The sequence below is a fragment of the Dermacentor variabilis genome, chromosome 9 (genome assembly GCF_050947875.1).
Source record: "Dermacentor variabilis isolate Ectoservices chromosome 9, ASM5094787v1, whole genome shotgun sequence".
In the NCBI taxonomy this organism is placed as follows: Eukaryota; Metazoa; Arthropoda; class Arachnida; order Ixodida; family Ixodidae; genus Dermacentor; species Dermacentor variabilis.
This window is the reverse complement of record NC_134576.1, coordinates 46,470,002-46,490,669: the sequence shown is the minus strand read 5'-3', so window position 1 is coordinate 46,490,669 and position 20,668 is coordinate 46,470,002. Positions and strand designations below refer to the sequence as shown.

Here is a 20,668-nt window from a genome sequence, read left to right as displayed (position 1 = left end):
ACGTCCCACATTGTTCTCAGTGCACACGCAGGGTACTTGCAATGCCGGAAGCAACTGAAAGAGAGAGAGAGAAAGGCCACCTACGCAGGAGCGTGCCGAAGCAGCTGGCCACGGCTCTCCGGTTGAAGGCGTCCGGTGTGACCAGCGTCTCCATGGTGCACAGTCCGTGGTCATCGCTGAACTGCTGCAGCCGATCCCACACACGCAACATGGAGCCTTGCTGCGCCACGGGGGCTGCAATCGTGTGTGTGCAATCACACATTAGCACTTGGGTGATTCCACGAGAGGTTGAAATGTGGCGAGATTTCGTGAATTTTTTTAACATAGAAGTTCGGTGATACAATCCTGTTTCGCATGACTTCACGTGCCAATGTTTGTGATTGAGAGCTCAAGAATTACCCAGTGCAGTTACACTTTTCTTAACCATTAATTATGATTCTTCGAAAACATTATCGTTTAACACCAATGTGCAGTGTACCCCAAACTGCAATTGTACAATGCACTCTCGAACTGCTAGATACCGTGTAAAGAAAAAGCGTGAGGCATGCGTGACCGAGAGCAGTAGCGACCCACAGTGGCAGCTTCACCAAAGTATATTTGCTCGCTTGCGTTACGTGAAAAATGCCACCGTGCATTTGGCTTCCCATTCTGGTACCAGCAAATCACGTGGCTCACCACGCATCGCCAATCACAGTTACCACGATAAGCATCTCCACCTATCTGTTTCACAGCACGTGTGGCATAGTGCCGTTGGAAGAGCACTGCACAATTTTAATGGGCGATAACCCAAGCGCACTGTCGTTCCCTGCTGCAGGTGTCGCGAAGTGAGTGACATATTTCATTCTGGCAGCATCGCATTCCAACGTTGCCTACCAGTTCGACTTAGTTTTGGTTTCCAGTCACCGTCTTACATATAATTACGTAGCTTCCGATATTATTTTGAGCAAAAGCACAACAGCTAACCTTTATTTTTGTCCCAGTTGGCTTGTATTCTGTGTGCAGTACATTATAAGAATTTATCTCTCTAATTTCTGCAGTGCATTTGAGTCACAGAAAATCTATTGTAACAGTACTGCCTTTCGTCTGCCTAAATGTACAGTGTGCCTTTTTAAAAACAAATGCAGTTTCTTGACGCAGCAATAGGAGGCAACCTCAGGCCACTCTAATATCAATCGATACACTTTTCCATAGCATGATCGGCAGTGGCCAAACAAGGGGAATCTACGGCAACTGCAGTCATTGGCCTGATTAAAGAAACTTAAGTGTTCCTGCAAAGCTGTCTTTTTCTGTGATTATAATATGCTGTAGGACTAGATGAAGACAGAGAAGACGACACACGCACACACACAGTGCTGTACGTGCATTTTCTTTCTCTTTGTCTAGCCGCCCTGCACATTTTAATCACAAATTGATACCAATGAGCCTATTAACATGCTTAAGGTGAAGTTATGTCCTCCTTTGTTTCTTTATCAGAAATTATGAGAGCACCTCACACAGCCGAGGTGCTCCGTTTAACAAAGCCTTCACATTAGCTGCAGTGCAACACAGCAGTGCCGTGTAGTGAAGCTGACAAACAGGGGAAGGAAAACAATGCTCACCATCTGCTGCAGGCACAGCATCCACCACGGTCTCGTCGGGAGGGGCACTGGGCGATAATAAATTAGGAAAAACAAAACCGTACTGAATGCAGCGTAATGAGAGTGGAAGGCATGCACAATATTTACGTCTAAACTTCTGCCTCGTTTGTGCTTTGATTTCATGCAAAGGTCGCATTTTATGGTGCATACATTTTATTACCATGTTTACATACATTCCTTGCCTGTTTAATCCAGAACAAAACCAGAGGTATGTGTTTTCTGTTTTTGGATCAGTATTGGTACAATACCTTGCTCACTGCAGCAGCAAAAGTGCAGCACGCCACGAGTTTTACGCTACCACTAATACACAATGCCACCAATTCATGACAGCAAAGTTGGCATTTCTTTTTATGTCAGAACTTGCGACAGAAACAGTCACTTCTGGTTTGTTGTGGATTGAACAAGCAGTTAATGTACATAAACATAATAATAAAATTTCACAGTGCATACATTTTACTAGTGTACTTATGTGCCTTAATTGCCTGCTTAATCCAGAAGTATGTTTTCTATCGCGATGTCAGTCTTAAAAAAATGCAGACTTTGCCGTAGTATATTGGCGCATTGCCTACCACTGGTAGAGTAAAAAGAGACTCGTAAGTAATGAATTCCATGTAAGTGATTACTACTTGTAATTTATCAATTTTTTTGACAACATTGTACTTTCACAATTATATTTTCTACTCGGTAATGCTCACTGCAATTCAATTACTTTCTCAGTAACAAACTACATGTAATTAGTTATTTTACTGACGCGACAAACTGTAACAGGTGATGCAGCTATAGGAACCTTGATTCAGAGGAAACTACAGCAAAATGCCCGAGATTGCGCCATGCAGCAGTCTCCCGGACGCACACATTCAGACAGGAAAATCCAGGAGCTCACTATTTGTTTCCTCGTGCAAATGCTCCGACAGATGTTGGCTGATGAATGGAGCCAGTGCTCGTATGTCTCGGTGGCGACAAACACTGTCAAGAAACTGCCTACGGACAATTTGTACAGCTTTTCAGTGGCCCAGGCAGGAGTACCATCTTCATGTGCCAGCAACGACAAAACAACGAAGCCCTGTGCTTTAGAGGACGGAGGTGCTGAGTAATGACAATCTTGTGTGCAAAATGTCCGTGCGATGCAGCACCGCACAATACCCTAGTGCGCACATTGAGCAAGTTTTCCTCGCTGCTGCTACAAAAACGAGGCAAGATGACCAATGAAGTCTTTGAAATGCCCCCGTCTGTAAAAATAAGCAATGTAGGGAGGGTGGCAGAGGTGGCACTGAACGTGCCAGGCCAGCTCGTTTTATTTACGGACTCTGTGCAACGTTATAAACAATTCAAACAAAAGTGATGTAATGGTTTACTTTTTAATAACTCCTAGATTATTTTCGTTGGGCAGAGATTGTAATTGTGGTTGGTTACTTTTTTTTTCTGTAATGTGTAAGAGCCTGGGTAAAACACAGAGCATGCCACGCTATTGCTGTTGTAGTGAGCAAGGTATTGAACCAGACCTAAACCGAAAATCAGACGTTATCTTTGGGTGCGCTGAAACTGAATCAGAATATCATATATATATATATATATATATATATATATATATATATATATATATATATATATATATATATATATATATATATATATATTCTAAAGGTGTTTATTTGGCAGAGCTCGGAGCAGCGCAACGTTGACGGGCAGGGCAGTCATAGCTTCCAAGCATGAAAGCTGTTGCTGAGCAGGAGCGCTCGACCCACTAGCGTTTAGAGCCAGTAGCACTGAACCCACTAGCGTCTCTCTTCACTACAATCGCCTCCCGGGAGCGAGAAGGGAGCCGTCCGGCGACCTAACAGCTCGTCACGATGAGCGGGTCATAGTAACGCTTTAAACGGTCGGCATGGACAATGTCTCGTCCACTGCAGCGCATGTCTGAAGATGGCTCAACTGGTTTTATGACATAGTTAACAGGAGATGCGCGTTTGAGAACACGATAAGGGCCTTTATACTTAGGGACCAGTTTTGATGAGAGGCCAGGGACAGTTAAAGGAACTGAGAGCCACACGAGCGGTCCCGGATCGAAGGTGACCGTGGCAGTGGCGTCACCGCGAGTGCTCCTCTGGCGCTCTTGATCAGTGGAAGTAAAGGCCCGTGCGAGGTCGCGGCACTCTTCTGCATGTCTGACCGTGGCAGAAATAGGCACGCACTCGGATGCATCCGGCTGGTACGGAAGAATGGTGTCGATGGTGTGCGAAGGGTGTCGCCCATACAGCAAGAAATAGGGTGAAAATCCAGTGGTGCTCTGCGTAGCGGTATTATACGCGTAGGTGACGAATGGCAGAATGGCGTCCCAGTTCGTGTGGTCGGAGGCAACGTACATTGAAAGCATGTCGCCGAGCGTACAGTTGAAGCGTTCTGTGAGGTCATTCGTTTGAGGGTGTTACGCCACAGTAGTATGATGAACAATGTGGCACTCTTTGAGAATCGCTTCAACTACTTCCGACAGGAAGACGTGTCCGCGATTGCTGAGCAGTTCTTGAGGTCGACCATGCCACAGGATGAATCAGCGAAGCAGGAATGATGCAACATCGCGCGCTGTAGCTGCTGGGAGAGCGGCGGTTTCAGCGTATTGTGTAAAGTAATCTACTGCCACAATGGCCCAGCGGTTACAAGCCGACGTCAGGGGAAGTGGCCCATACAAATCGATGCCAACGCACCCGAATGGCCGGGTAGGGCAGGGTAGAGGCTGCAGACCAGCTGGCGAGAGGTGGGGCGAAGATTTTCGGCGCTGGCAGTCGGGACATGAGCGAACGAACTTTTGAATGTAGTTGTACATTCCTCGCCAGTAGTAGCGTCGTCGGAGGCGCTGGTAGGTTTTGAAAAGTCCCGAGTGAGCACACTGTGGATCAGAGTGGAACGATGCGCAGATTTCAGAACGCAGGCTTCGAGGTACAACTAATAACCACTGGCGGCTGTCAGAGGTGTAATTGCGTCGGTGAAGCAGGTCGTCGCGAATGGCAAAATGGCGAGCTTGACAGCGCAATGCACGAGTGGTTGGCTGCGTTGACGGATCAGCAAGGCAGTCTATGATGGAGACAATCCAGGGGTCAGAAGTGATGGTCCCAATGTCGACTGAAGAAACGTCAAGCTAAGATATTGCGCAGCAGGCATTGTCGTCTGGCAAGGGAGAACGTGAAAGGGCGTCAGCATCAGCATGCTGGCATCCGTTGCGGTACAGTACGCGGATATCGTAATCCTGTAAGCAAAGCGCCCAGCGGGCGAGACGGCCTGAGGGATCTTTCAATGACGACAGCCAGCATAGTGCATGGTGGTCCGTGACGACATCAAATTGGAGACCATACAAACAGGGCCGGAACTTGGTAAGTGCCCAGATGATCGCCAGGCATTCTTTTTCCGTGACGGTGTAATTGGTCTCGGCTTTAGTAAGCATACGGCTTGCATATGCTACAACATATTCAGCAAACCTTTCTTTGCGCTGCGCTAGGACAGCGCCGAGGCCAACACCGCTGGTATCTGTGTGTACCTCAATAGGTGCCGTTGGGTCGTAGTGGCGCAAATTGGGAGGAGACGTGAGCAAACGACGGCGCTTAGTGAACGCCTCGTCACACTCGGTCGACCACGAATGGAGAGGTCCGTTGCTGCCAAGGAGCTTTGTCAGGGGCGATATGACGGCGGTGAAATTGTGAATGAAGCGCCTGAAGTAGGAACACAAACCTACAAAACTGCGCAGTTTTGACGGACGTCGGTTTAGGAAATTCAGCTACGGCACGAAGTTTGTTTGGATCGGGGAGGATTCCATGCTTCAAGACGACGTAACCTAGTATCGTGAGCTGCCGCACTGCAAATCGGCACTTCCTTTAGGTTCAGTTGGAGGCCAGCGTTTGCTAAGCACGTCAAAACACGCTGTAGGCGTTGAAGGTGCGTGGTAAAGTCAGAGGCAAAAACAACGTCGTCGAGATAACATAAGCACGTGTGCCACTTCAAACCGCGGAGAACTGTGTCCATCATGCATTCAAAGGTTGCTGGCGCATTACAAAGTCCAAACGGCATGACGTTAAATTCGTATAAGCCGTCGGGTGTGACAAAGGCTGTCTTCGGCCTATCGACGTCAGCCATGGGTACTTGCCAATAGCCGGAGCGTAAATCTAGAGATGAAAAGGATTCTGCTCCTTGTAGGCTATCGATGGCGTCATCGATTCGCAGCAGCGGGCATACATCTTTGCGAGTCATCTTGTTCAGGCGCCGATAGTCTACACAGAACCGTACCGAGGCGTCTTTTTTCGTAACAAGGACGACAGGGGATGCCCATGGACTGTTCGAGGGTCGGATCACTTCGTGGCGAAGCATATCGTCCACTTGCTCATTAATCACACGACATTCTGTGGCGGAGACACGATATGGTTGTTGCCGCAATGGCGGTTGGGAGCCAGTGTCAATATGGTGCGTAACAGCAGACGCCCGGCGCAGGGAAGGTTGCGCGACATCAAAAGAAGTACGAAATTCTTCAAGATGCGCAGAAGCTGCGAACGCTGAGGTGGAGTGAGGCCATCGGTAATGGATGAATCGAACACACCTGTGGGCAAAGGGTCGGACGTAGAGAGAGAACGGAGCATGTTGTAACTGGCGCAGGACGTGTCTTCAGGAACATCTGTAATTTGTACGGCGTCAATCACTTCCACGTGGCCAAAACATTCGCCTTGAAGCAGCATCAAAGGGTTTGAGAAAGGGTTACAGACAAAAATAGCTGTGGAGTCTTGTTTGACGTTCAGTCGCAAAATGCAGCAGCAGACCTTTTCGAGTATAAAAGCGGCCCGACGGAGAAAGTAGTGCGATGGCATCAGAGAGGCTGCTGCAATGCATTGATACAATCACTGACGAGTTGGGAGGAACGTTGGTGTCGTGCCTGACGAGTAGTTTGTTCGCAAAAGAAGTATTATCGGCAAGCGTCATATCCGAGTTCGGCGACAGTTCTAGTTCGGCCCGTGCGCAATGAATGACGGCATCGTGGTGGGCAAGAAAGTCCCACCCCAGGATAACTTCGTGGGAGCACAAGGAAATCACAATAAATTCGTTGGCGTATACAACGTCCTCGATGAGAACATGAGCGGTGCACGCCGAAATCGGGTGAATACGCTGTGCGCCTGCTGTGCGGAGGGCGAATCCAGCAATGGGCGTCGTGACCTTTCGAAGGAAGCGACAAAGCTTTGCGTCCATAACTGATACAGCGGCTCCGGTATCCACGAAGGCATGTGTGTGCACACCGTCAACTAACACATCTATCACATTGGTCGGGCTACGTTGAGGACTTCTGCGTTTCGACGGCGTCGCAGCCCTTGCCTCATGGACTGCGACGATTAGTTTTCCTCATCCAGAGCTTTGGGACGAGGCCACATCGGTGATGGGGAGTGTCGGCGTGGAGAAGTTGAGCGGCGGACGTTGGCGGACCGGCGGAATGGTGGTGACGCAGCCCGAGGTTCGTTGTCGTAATTTCACTCTATAATGAAACTGGGGGAAAAAAAAACATGATGGTTCTAGGTTCAGCTTGGCCACCTTTTCTCAGGCTTTTCATCAAGCCTTGACCTTGTAGTGCCTCGGTCGAAAATGCATGAGATCGCTGGCATTTTAGGAGTGACCACATCGTTAGGACGGTTTTCAATGTGTTGCGTTAGGAGGCATACGCGTTAGTAATGCACACATAGGTGTTTAGAAATTGGTGAATGCCGATAGCATTTTTCCTATGGCGAAGAACCTATGAATAATCACTGAAACGAAGAAGCTGCGCAGTCACATTTTTAAATGAAGAAGGTGCGCAGTCACATTTGATCACACCGGTACAACAGTAGTGGATAAAATAGAAATTGCAAACTGCTATGGAGTTCTGACGTATTGCTTCTGAGGTAGGCTTCACCAACATAATTTTTCGCAACTACTTCAAGCGTGAGTAACAGCCTCCGTGCCTTCCTTTTAGAGTGCAGCTCTTAATGGCCCATTCCTGCGGCGAGTGTCGGCGTCACAACCGAGCGAACGAGCACAATGGCAAAAGATGAGAGCGAACACGGAGCGGCAGATGAAAGACATGAGCCACGAACAGTGGAGACCACTGAGGGCGGCCCCTTCAGTGAAGTGCGTGCGGGAAACCGATTTCATGCAGACTTGCCCGACCACTCGATGTGCACTCGTAATTGGTCTCAGCCGGAGCGCTCGTTTCGTACTATCGTCTGCTTGCGTCGACTGTCATGGTTTGTGATTGTTTTCTAATCTGATTGTTTACGTGACGCATATTGTATACAACTTTATGGAAGACAAGCAGCACCTGCGTTTACACTGGTACCTTCGATGAGTCATGTATAAAAGCCATTGCCCTTGAGCTGCAGATCAGATTTTCGACGATTGCTGACTCTGCTACATGTCTCTCAAAAAGCTCGCTGCCTCAATATATTGTGAAATTAAAACAAGTATAGAGCTGCACTCAAATTTTACAATAGGGAGAATCATAATCGTCGGTGGATTTTTTGTGCTTTTTTCTTGCCTTTTTGTGTCGATCGGGAGCATTGTTGAGTTCTTGTACGAAATTAATTTTTGCTCTTTTTCTGTAATTATACTCAGGTTATGCAAAAGAACAGGTATTGATTCAAACCGGTTTGAAATGTCATTTTGTTTGCTCAGAAGTTGAACCAGAGCTGAACCGTTTTCTTACTGAACCAAAAGTTTAAGTGAGAGGTGGCGCCACCACTTTGCTCTTGCAGAATCTACTTCTTTTCCTTTTGTCAGCTGTGGCAGCAGATGAGGGGCAATCCAGATTTCTTCAGAAAGAAAGAGGCAAGCAACGCACGCAGACGTGATAAAGCTGCATGAACCATTAAATGCCACTTCCGAGCGAAACCCCTGTGCAACTCAGCCAGTGGTTTGGCCTAAAGCGCTACGTGACCCCTGCTGCTATTATTTACACATTCACTATGTGCTTTCCGAGGCATGTTCATGTGAGTGAGCGTGCCTCAGAAAAACAAGCAGAAAAACGGTGATTTGGTGCAGCACTTCCATTGCTAAGCCACAGGATCACTTTTACTGCACACTTACTGTTTCACAGTACGGCTAATGTCATGTGAGACCCACAGCAGGATCTGGTGCTATAATCTTACTGCGCCCCACAGCCCAAAATGTTAGGAAATAGTCTAAACTCCAATGATGTCGCACCTGCTTATTGGCCCAAAACTCAGAAACAAGCAAAGCAAGGAAACACAGAAGTTTGGTTTTCAAAATTTTCTGCAGTAATAGTGAACCTTCTTTTCTACTTAATAAATGAACAATGAGTTTTGGAATGAAAATGAAATTATGGGGTTATGCGTGCCAGAACCCCTATCTGATTATGAGGCACGCCATAGTCGGGGACTCTGAAAATTTGGACCACCTGGGGTTCTTTACCGTGCGCCTAAATCGCGGGTACACGGTTATTTTCGCATTTTGCCCCCATTGATATGCGGCTGCCGTGGCCAGGGTTCGATCCTGCGACCTCGTGCTTGGCAGCCCAACACCATAGCCACTGAGCAACCACGGAGGGTAACGATAGGTCTATTCGATTCAGCCAAGTTTCTCTGCACCTTCTGCACCTATCCACGGTGCACTGCACCTAAACCCTCGATTCCCCGAGGTGCAGCAGTGCACCCTGCACCCCCATGCTCGATTGAATGGGGTGCAAGGCAAGGTGCCGCCGTGGTGCACTGCACCCTTGAACCTTGCAGCAAGTGGGTGCAGCCTGGCACCCCCTGCACTTTTTCGTTTGAGGTGCCATGCATCTTTTTCTGAATCGAACAAACCTGATGAGAGCATTCCAAACCACTCTAAACTGATTCACTGCTGCCCTCTGTTGTCCCATTAACTGCAGCACAATAAGAGAATCACGCGAAGCAAGAAACTGGAGGCCATAGCCGCCTACACTTGTGCCACGGGAGCCTGCTCTGGCTCGTCCTCAGGCGGTGCCCGTCCTTCTGGAATGGGCAGCTGGTCTTCCTCGGCCCCTGCACAGGCATGAACAATTTGAGCAACAATGCACCGGCTTGTGGCCAGGGAACGCCGACTCCTGCATGACGCTGAATTTCCAACAGCGCCACAAAATTTGTCACAACGAAACACGGAGGGAAATCTGGTACCATTGTCGACGTGAATATCTTAAAGAGTGCTATGATTCCATGGGAACCTTGGAATATGAAAGGTTCAGCTTGTGTTGAATGTGGCTTGGCCCAAAACATGGCCAAGGCTGGGGAAGTAAAGCTTACTTGGAACGAAATCTTCATAACGAGAGTCGGCTGCTCTGCGGTGTGCATCTTGTGTCAACGCCTGCTCACGTATAACAAGAACAGAAACATACACGTAAAGAAACACACGTAAGAGCAGACTTCCGTAATTAACGTTTCGCTGTCACGAACGTACCGGTATGTCATCGTGCTTCCCCCCCACAGTGTCACTGACGTACCGGTACGTCCTCTATCGTGCATTCAAAATTTCGCACCTGAGCGCAAAGCTGGCGCTCCTGGATTGGCCACGCCATCTGTTGATTCTTTCTACAAGATCGTATATTCGCCTTGACCTGTGTTAGTACATGTAAATGGTGCGACTGCCACTCCCCACTTTCTCTTTGCTGAGTGGCGCAGTGGCTCCACATTCGCTGGATCATGCGTCGCGCACGTGTGGTTATGGTACTCTTCTAGTACACTGTAGTTCTGGGTTCAAGGGTTGTTCGGCCATCTCCGCTGGTTTGAAGGTTTTTATTTTTCTTCTGTTGGTGTGCCTGCTATGGCGCGTCAAGTTCAGGCGCACGTGCTGTCGCCTCTCCGAAAAGAGTGACTCGATTGCTGCTTTCGCTCTCTCGCAGCACCCTCGCTCCCGGCTTGCAGCAGTAAACGTAAAGCCAAGCCTTCGAACTTTGTTTAGCCTTTTTCAATCTCCCTCTGTCTTCTTGATCACGCAACGTCTCATTTATCTCCGTTGTGCGGGCGACTGAAAGCGCATCCTCCCTGCGCGTGGTTACTTTCGGATGGCTCAGCGCGCGGGACCTTCGTCTGCTCATTGGAGCGGTGGCTCAATTCCGATTCAGAATACGAGCTGAGCTCAGATTCGGACTTGGACAGAGTCGCATGCGAGGAAGAGGGTTCCGCATCGTCAGATTCGGATGTTGAACGGATTTTATAGTCAGGCTGATGATGATGTTTACTAACAACATCTGCAGAACACTGAAATGTGCATATTGCATTGACTGTTATTTGTATACCAATTATAATAAAAAATAAATTGCTATGTTCATTCCCTGTTATGCTCGTTCCCTGAAACCAAGCCGACACTGGGGGTGCGTCACGGCCAGAAAGGTCCGACAGCGAGAGGGTTAAAAGGTATGTGTACTTATATTGAAACGGGTGCCTAGTGAGCAGAGGCTTTCTTGTCCTTCTCCCAACTTCAGCAATGCTACCGCACCGTTAACATTCAGTATAACTGTAGGCGCCCTAGCATGAGCGCTTATCTAGTGAAAAAAGATTCTGTATAATAAGAAAACAAAAACAACCATCTCAGGACGTCAACGGAGATCACTGTTCAAAACGTGCATTTAGTTTGTGTTCAGTTTCGCCTCGCACAATTGGCCTGGGCTGCGCTGACTTCAGTCGCACTCGTTGGCACGACTTAGGCCAATCGTGTCTGGCAAAAAAACTGAACGTACGTTTCGAGCAGCAATCTCCAATCGTGAGCTTGCATGCTGTTTTAGCACAGACTATGCTACTGTGACAGACAGAACACGGAACACAACTTCGACGCATCCTGGCTCTCCAAGAAAGAACCCAGTTTGGAGCCTCGCACTTCCGGTCATTCCTGTGCATACGACACCCCAGCAGCGTTGAGTTTATGCATGGGCAAATTCAAGAAAGAGCTGCACGATCCAAGACAGCCAGTTATGTTCATACCATTATATCATATACCCACGCTCACAGTTTCCCCTCTGCTACTTATATATGATGCGTACTCCAGCTGCTTCTCATGCTTTTAAGCATCAAATCAATCCGGACAGCATTAACCAGGGTTTCTGACAAGTATAGCAAAGGAAACTTTACATCCATGAGCCAAATTGGGAATCAAACTCTCACAACCTAACTGAAAAGGAATTTAGTTGCGGCAAACAGGCAGAACAGGAGTGCTACAACTAACAAAAAGATAAGCTGTCTGCGACCGACTTGACGGGCGCTGGTCATGAGAACACAACGAGCAGCATGCAGAGGTTTGGTGATGACTGACAAAATTCAATGCAACCACCAGCTACAATTTAACAAGTTTGACACTGTGACCGATATAATTTTTCTTGACTTTGCAAAGGCGTTTGATAAAGTAGCTCATCAACGTTTATTATTAAAACTTTCTCGCTTGAACTTCCACCCCAATGTCCTAGCATGGATAAAAGAATTTCTTAGTAACCGATCACAGTCCGTCAGTGTTAACAATACTACCTCAGAATTTCTTCCCGTAACATCAGGCGTACCCCAAGGTTCAGTCTTAGGTCCCCTCCTGTTCCTAATATACATTAACGATCTTCCATTGCATGTTTCCTCTCAGAGTCGTATGTTTGCTGATGATTGCGTTGTTTATCGAACTATAACTAATAGTAATGACTGCATTTATCTTCAACATGACCTGACCAACATTACAGCCTGGTGTGATCAATGGTTAATGGTACTAAACAATAATAAATGTAAATCTATGTCAATTTCCCGCAGCCGTAATCGGCATGGCTTTATCTACACAATTAATGACATCCCAATCAACACTGTAACCTCTATTAAGTACCTAGGCATTACGATCACGCATGATTTAAACTGGTGCTCGCATATACCTAACTAACATCACATCATCTGCTAACAAAACCTTGGGATTTCTGAAACGCAATCTCCGCAACGCTCCTCAACAAGTAAAACTACTAGCATATAAAACACTGGTTAGGCCAAAACTCGAATACGCATCACCCATATGGCATCCTCACCAGATTTACCTCAGCAACGCATTAGAATCCATACAGAACCGCGCCGTAAGATACATTCACTCGAGATACTCATATGATATCAGCGTATCGCCATTAAAAGTAGAGTCTGGTTTGGACACACTAGCGCACCGTCGCCGTATCACGAGCTTATCATTATTCCATAAATTCTTCACCAGCTCGCTTCGCCACGCACCTTACATTGTACCACCTTCACGCATATCGCTGCGCACAGGCCACCCACTAAATGTTGCTCGCCCTAGCGCGCGCACTGTCACCTGCTCGTCATCATTTTTTCATCGTACAGCTAAAGACTGGAACGGCCTTCCCCACCACGTCGCTGCCATCACCACCTCATCTGCCTTCATGGATGAAGTAACGAGTATTCTGTCTTTAAAATAAGATAGTGGGCAACCTTCTGTATTTTTTGTACCACCCACCCCTTATGTAATACCCCGCAAGGGGTCTTTAAGGTAATAAAATGAAAATGAAAATGAAAAGAATTAAGCGGTTGATGAAAAAAAAAAAAAAACAATCTTATGGGCTCCTCACCAGGTCTGGCCGTTTCAAATGGATAAGTGCAGTGCTTACAATGCACGCTAATGATCGTGCCTGCAAAGTGTTACACCACTACATGCCCCGAAAAGAGCTTAAATTTGAGACCAAATGCCGCCTGCCTTCCTCCTCGCGGGCACTGCGCTTCCAGCCCTAGAGTGGACACACATCGCACAAGTGCGCCTACGTACGTACATGGCAGTGCTGTAACGTCACTCACAGTGACAAGTGACTTTGAGAATCATTCAAGGCAACAGCAGTTATTTGTTTACTCTGTTGCTTCAAAACACGAATCAAAGTTCTAAAAAATCATAAAACATACAAACCGAATGTCTGTGTGTCACTGTTTTACATCGTACCGTAGGAAGAGAGATGTGCTTCTGTTTTCTCATGTTCCCACGTCGTGCGGTCGAGCATGCAGAGACAGAAACCATGCAATTGTCTACCGTGTTCCAGTGCGCTATCATGCTCTGTGATCCGCTTGTGTCTGCCCCTGCGTTTGTGAAGCACTGACTTACACCGCTAGTCAGGTGTTCTTGTGCACTGTGTGAAACGAGACAAACGCAACAGCTCGGACGCGAGACCGTCAGCAGAAGCGCACCACACAGCAAAAAGGCGAGAGAGAAAAAAGAGAAAGCGGGGCCCGTGATGCCTGTGACATGCGATACTCCAGCTCCTGTATGGGAGAACGCAGGGAAGGAGTTTCGCTTGCAGAGTCTAGACGGTGATAAGTGGAGAGAGTGTCCATGCTGGCAGTGAAGCTTCCTTTGTGAAATCATGGGTTGGCGGCACTGAAATGTTTCTACCTCGGCTATTAACGAACCAATTTCAAAAATTGTTGCTGGCAGTGAAGCTTCCTTTGTGAAATCATGGGTTGGCGGCACTGAAATATTTCTACCTCGGCTATTAACGAACCAATTTCAAAAATTGTTGCTGGCAGTGAAGCTTCCTTTGTGAAATCATGGGTTGGCGGCACTGAAATATTTCTACCTCGGCTATTAACGAACCAATTTCAAAAATTGTTGCGGTAGAATGCTCCCTAGAGGGCACTAACAACTTACAGCGTATAACTAAAATTTTCTATGTGACCTGGTGAGGGGCCCTTTAAGCTTGTAGCAAGCCTGGAGAAATACAAACAAAACGTGACAGAAGCCTCAACTTGTGAACCGATCGGTGGGACCTTCTGCAGTAAATACTCAAATAAATTCTCTTACCAGGAACTTCTGCTTGCTGTTCTTCCTCAGGAATCCCAGTCATCGATGGAACCACGCTGTGGGAACAAAAATGGTCTCAACGGTTATGTCACAATGGAATGAGGGCAGAACGACGAATGATTACTCACGAAGTCCTTCCTGCCAGCTTCCCCTCTCCACCTGCAAAATGGGCAAAAGGCAATGTTATCAGAGAGGTTTTTAGAGCGATTCGAATCACTGAAGCTTTTTTTTTAGGCTTCTGGAGGATAAGGCGAGTTGCATGAGCACCACTTCAACTTTGCCAAGTTAAGAATTTCTTCAAAAATAGTTCAAATTAAATTTGAGCTGTCACAGCGCTGCTTTAACAACAATAGAAAATAAAGAGACAAGGGTTAAGGATTGGAAAGCATGTTTTTTTCATGTGGCAGAGGCTTGATTATCATCTGTGTGTTATATGAAGAAATGATATCTTTGCAATATCTTTCTTGCCTTGCACTCCGTGCTGAGGTAAGGCAGAGTCCACATAATTTTATTGCGAAAAATTTGTGGCAGCAGTGCCAATGTGCTGCCACACGTAGCACAAGTCAGTGTGCAAGTTCAGCATAACCCTCCAGATGCAAGAACACTCAACTGAGCAACCTTTGGCACTCAACACAGCAAACAGTGCAGACAACAGGAAAATACAGATGCAAACATGCGCTGTTTGTGAGTCTCTAGGCCATCATTGGCGCTGTTAACCACATCGACCAAAAGCCAACTCGTCCAGCTCAAAACCCTGTCTGTGTTCTATTACTCCCTGTAGAAGACTGTATAGTAGATCGCAAAGTGTAAGGGAGGGCAGCCTCCATCTTTAAGTCTCCTTCCAATCCAGACAAAGAAGAGCTTTGCGAAGACTGCATCGAAGACAAGAATGATGCAGGCTACTGTGGTATCTGAACAATTACGATGGCAGCTGAGTATCCTGCCCAAAACTAATCGGAAATATTGTCTGCCTTGCACACAAGAACATGTGATCACATTTTAGTGTTCACTTGTAGCAAACCCCATGGCTGCTTTCTACAAAAGGGTGGGGAATGGGTTGAACGTGCAAAGCGTTTGATAGTGGAGACATTTCTATTTATTTTTACCATTTTTATCAGACATTTTACCGATTTCAGGCGCCGTCCAGCTACAGATGCAGGTTCCAATAGTTGGGCCCAAAGCAGTCTTCTAGCCATCAAAGTAGACTGGCTTCAATGCTGGCAAGGATTGGAGCCCACTGTCTTGTGCCGTTCCCCCTATGCTCGTGATTGACACAGGATTCGTACAGAACATTGCACTCCAAATCCAAGGACAAATGAAGGATTTTGCGGATGTAGAAGGCCAAAATTCAAAGAGGAAGAAAGAAACGTTATTTGTACACATACACTGAAAAATAGTAAAACCTCCTACTTAGCCACAATTTCTTGCAGCTATGCAGCTGCTGAGTCGGACACACGCTTCAAGCTCTTCAGATGGCTTTTCAAAGCAGACTTCCTCATAGTGATGATGTCAACTGCCTTCAAGCTTCAGCCAAAGATACTCGTCAGGTTCAAGCCATACAGATGAAGCTTACTTTCCGCCACACATTTCTAGAAGCTGGGCCTTAAAAATGGTTAATCAAAAGACTAGCGCAAAAAACAGGGACACAGACAGAGAAGACAACAGGATGAGCGCTAAACATCAAGTGAGGTTTTTCTGCGAGAGAAGGTACATATATGTACATATATATGTATAGAGAAGGTACATATATTTCTCTCGCAGTAAAACCTCAGTTGATGTTTTGCGCTCGTCCTGTCGTCTTCTCTGTCTGTGTCCCTGTTTTCTGCGCTAGTCTTTTGATTAATGATGACACATCAACTAGCCCAGCTTTCTGCCTTGATCGCGTAAAAATGGAGCCACGATGGCTACAGTATGAACTATGAAAACAACAAAAACAGTGCTATGTCTTGGTCTCTTGACCTGGCTTCTTTTAGCTCCGCAATGACAATGACAACTTCAGGGAACCAGCCGCCATTGTGCAACAAATATCATCAGACCCTTGCCTATTTTCCTTGCTCACACATCGGCTGCACATTAATTACCTTTCTACTTTGTTTAGGAGTTTTAATGTTACTTCTATGTTAGCCTTATCCTTCGCGCACACAGAAAGTGGATGCGCGTTTCTGATTTTAGGGCATGTTAGAATCAGCCAAATACTGCGAAATGAATCAGCAGTGAGCCACGATTTTGTGGTGATGCCTTTTCCCAATGCTAATGCCTTTAAGTGCTTTTTGCGTTTGTGAGTGACACTCTGCCCGGGGTGGAGTGTCTCTTGACCACTCACGAATGTGAAAAGCGCTGAAAGGCATTGGCATTGGAAAGAGGCATCTGTTTTCGTTTTTTTTTTTTCATTTTGTTAAAATTGATACACCGGCCCGGCACTTTCATCAATCTTGTAGGTTCCATCTCGGTCAAATTATCGGAAGTCGACTGTGTGTGTGTATATATATAAATCCTTCACAATTTTATTTCCAACATGACAGTTGGGGTACACCCCAGGCAAAAAGCGGCCAAGCGCAGCTTGAGGGTGCCAGGGAGCCCGTAATCCCTTATCTTGGCATTTCATTCAAAGATTGCGCCATGTGGTAACCCAGGTGAGAAAAAGAATTAGGCAGGGAGCCCGCACACAGTCGTACTCACTGGCGGTTGAGGTGTCTTGCAGTGAAGGCTCTCTCGCCACTTCCAGGCCATGAGCCGAGGGCACCTCCTGCACGGACAGAGGGCCGCGTTGAGTGCCAGTACTTCATCATAGCTTCATTCTCAAAGGTGGTAACGGCAGAAACAATAAAGTACCTAAGTGCTGACTCACAGCTGATGCCCTGAAAACGGTGCTGTGTACTGGCTGCTATGGGTAAACTAATTACAACTTGCTACTAGTTATCAAATATCATTTGCGCTTGTCTTGCACCCTCCCAAACTGTCTCTTCTTTTATTTTGCCATAAGCCTGCGACCACATCGTACAGAAAAGGCGGCTCCGATCTTCACAGACTGACACCAATCGCAAGAAGCAGTAAAAGAACCTCGTAGAACATAAAATGGCGATACATACCTAGGGGCAGGAAAAGTTCGCATAGCATAACTCAGGTTTGCAGTTTCTGCCATATCGCTGGCCACATTTATGACTTACCCTTTCTGCAGAGCATTCCGGCTGCAATGAAAAGCAAGGAAAAAAAGAATATGTAGATCCTGCACACGGGGAATCGACGTTCCATGAAGCATTTTGCGGGTAGCTTGTCTATCTTGCTTCATTTCAGGATGAACAAAGCGCTAGCAGACAGTGCAACGTGCCTGTCTGAGGCAAGCAGTTATATGCGAGTAATGCACGTCCAGTAGAACTCCGTCCATACGTGTTGGAAAGAAACACAGGAAAGGACATGCCAACTGGGGTAACGTAAGGTCTGAAGTCTGAAGGCAACTGGAAAACAAAACAAAATCGAGCTGGTAATCAACGTCGGAATACCATACCACGATGCTGCCATAGAAAAACATGATTGTATTGCGTCTCAAAATTACAATAGGCATTCTTGGGGTGCTTCCCACAAAGTGACCACTTCACCAACACCTGCCTAGATGACGACAGGGCCTGGTGTTGACTATTACCGGACAAAACAAAGAAGCTCCCCTCAAGGTAACAGCAACCACCGCATTCTGTGGAAGCGGTAACGACTGTCAAGGCCAGGCTCCTCAAATTGTTACAAGCTGACCGTTACAGAGATCCCACTAATTGGTGCAATGGGTCAACGTCGACGACTTCCGTGAGAAGAACAGTTCTGACTTGAGATTCCCAATTGCCTTGCGGCTGCATCGTACGCAGGAGCAAAGGTGCAACATCAGAGGCGGAGTCCCGCAAGGTGGTGCAACCACGTGTGGAGTTCAACCATTCAGTTGAACCATGCCGACTGGCCGAATTAAGGTTATTAGATTACTCATCTGGTGACTTCGGGAAAACGACGACTTTGACAGCAGATCTTGGGTATTGTGAAATGTGTGCTCAGACAAGTAAAGTGCTCCAACATGGAGTGTGCTCCATATCGCTGGAGCAAGTTGTTAAAAATTAAATTATGGGGTTTTACGAGCAAAACCACTTTCTAGTTATGAGGCACGCCGCAGAGGGAAACTCTGGAAATTTGGACCACCTGGGTTTCTTTAACGTGCACCTAAATCCAAGCACACGGGTGTTTTTGCATATTGCCCCCATCGAAACGTGGCCGCCATGGCTGCGATTCAATCCCGCGATCTTGTGCTTAGTAGGAAAACACCGTAGCCACTAAGCAACCACAGCGGGTCGGATTGTAAATATGTCGGGTTGTAAATATGTAAAATAAACCAATGTGTTTCCCTGAACCTCCCTATTTCATTTCCGCACCAACAAGCAGCTCTCGGCAATAGAGACGGATGACTGCGTAGGTCTGCTTAGTCATCTTAGTGTGACGCACCAGTACAGCGCAGGCCAGCTGCCACGTTTTAGGCACTCAGGCAGCGTTGGCAAGCGACCCTCTGTGTGACGCCAGAGTCCGAACTACGAACCCCAGAACCGGATCCCAACAATGCTCACTTTGTACCACCTGCAGTAGGGAACAGCGGTGTGTTTGGGTTATCGCCTATCAAAAGCTTGCAGTATGCTTCCAATGGCACTACAACACACATGCACTGTGTCACGGATAGGTGAAGATGGTCATTGCAATGGCTTGGCGGTCGTAGCTGTGAACAGTGAAATGGGAAACCAATTACGCGGCAGCATTTTCCCGTGGGACAGACAGACGAGTGCAGCGGGGAAGCTGTTGTTGCGGGCGCCTTCTGCTCTCGATTGCACGTGCCTCACACTTTCTTTTGTTGTTTACATGGCATCAAGTGGCCGAAAAATGTGTCATACGATTGCAGTTTGGCGGTACACTGGAAGTTAGAGCTGAAAGATTGTGTTTTTTCTCGGGAATGCATTAACCAGTAAAAAGGAAGCATAACTGTATTGGATAATTTTTTGCATTTTTGATTGCGAACACTGGCACCAAGAAATCGTACGAAACAGGATCGTATCAACAAGGTTCTACTGCATGTCAGATGACAACAAAAAGACGACGGCATCAAGATGACAACATGACCAAGAGCAGTGATATTATTGACGACAGTTGCATGATAACAATGAAATGACAATGCATGCGACGTCTGTGCGAGCTTCATGCTTTGTTTCCCACTCCTTACTCTTTACCGGCACTACAAACCATGCAAGATAGACAGATATCAACCTGCCTATTGCGAAGCTAATGGAAGAGGCAAAGAATGCTTGGAGGTAAGAATTGCAACAAGGTACAAATGTCAACTACATGGTAACATATTACGGTGAAGCATTAGGATGAACACAGAAAACAGCTTAAGGCAGAACACAACAACTATCAAGTGACGGTTCTAACTGTAGCAATCGTAACACCTTGGGTTTAATCAGTGGTTATCAGTGGCATAGCCAGAAATTTCGTTCGGGAGGGGGGGCTCACATTGCAGCTCGGTCTCCTCCTCAAGAGGAACCTTTAGCTCGGGTGCTCGTATCTAAATACACGTAAATGGAGAATTAGCTTTTCTCGGCAACCAGCGCACCAAATTTGACGAGGTTTGTTGCATTTAAGAGAAAAACTTAAATTCTAGTGATTGTTGGTTTCAAATATTTCATTTAGTTTGTCAATTCTTTATCAAAAATTCACCAATATAGCAAATTTTCATAAATCTAAACTATGAAGTTTAAGACTTTAACTCAGCAATGAAAAATTATATCACAATTCTGTGAATTGCACCTAATAGTACATCTACAGCGGACAAAATTTCTATGTTACACGTGAATCTCAAGAAATTTAGCATTATGGAAATACGGCTTTCGCAGAATCCTTGTACACAACGTAACCAATTCACGTAGCATACGAATTGACACAGCAATTTTGTCCGCTTTGACTGTTATAATAGATGCCATTTACTGAACAGCGACATGTGTGCTTGACGCAGAGCTATTAGTTTTAAACGTCGAGCTTCTATTTATTGGGGGGAACTTTTGAGTTATTCAAAATAATTTAAGCAATGTTCACGCTCTAAATTGAAATTCCACTTCCAACAGACACTAGAATTTCACTTTCTCTCTCAAATGCAACAAATTTCATTAAAAGCGATCCGGGGGTTATCACAGAAAAGCGTTTCTGCATTCTACATGTATTTGAATATGCCG

The 20,668-nt window shown here is 46.5% G+C and overlaps 1 protein-coding gene across 2 annotated transcripts in view; it reads right to left on the bottom strand.

Annotated features, from left to right (window-relative positions):
* The window catches only part of LOC142592657 (uncharacterized), a 148,420-nt gene that overhangs the window by 15,105 nt on the left and 112,647 nt on the right, over nucleotides 1-20,668 (bottom strand). For both annotated transcript variants that reach the window (XR_012830760.1, XM_075704224.1), the window contains exons 14-19: nucleotides 17,103-17,169; nucleotides 14,552-14,582; nucleotides 14,424-14,479; nucleotides 9,577-9,658; nucleotides 1,599-1,645; nucleotides 85-234 (exon numbers count right to left, since the gene is read on the bottom strand). Coding sequence is in view for 1 of the 2 variants with exons in the window: in XM_075704224.1 (XP_075560339.1) it covers nucleotides 85-234; nucleotides 1,599-1,645; nucleotides 9,577-9,658; nucleotides 14,424-14,479; nucleotides 14,552-14,582; nucleotides 17,103-17,169 (433 nt within the window). In the remaining variant the exon portion in view is untranslated. The remainder of the gene's footprint in view (nucleotides 1-84; nucleotides 235-1,598; nucleotides 1,646-9,576; nucleotides 9,659-14,423; nucleotides 14,480-14,551; nucleotides 14,583-17,102; nucleotides 17,170-20,668) is intronic.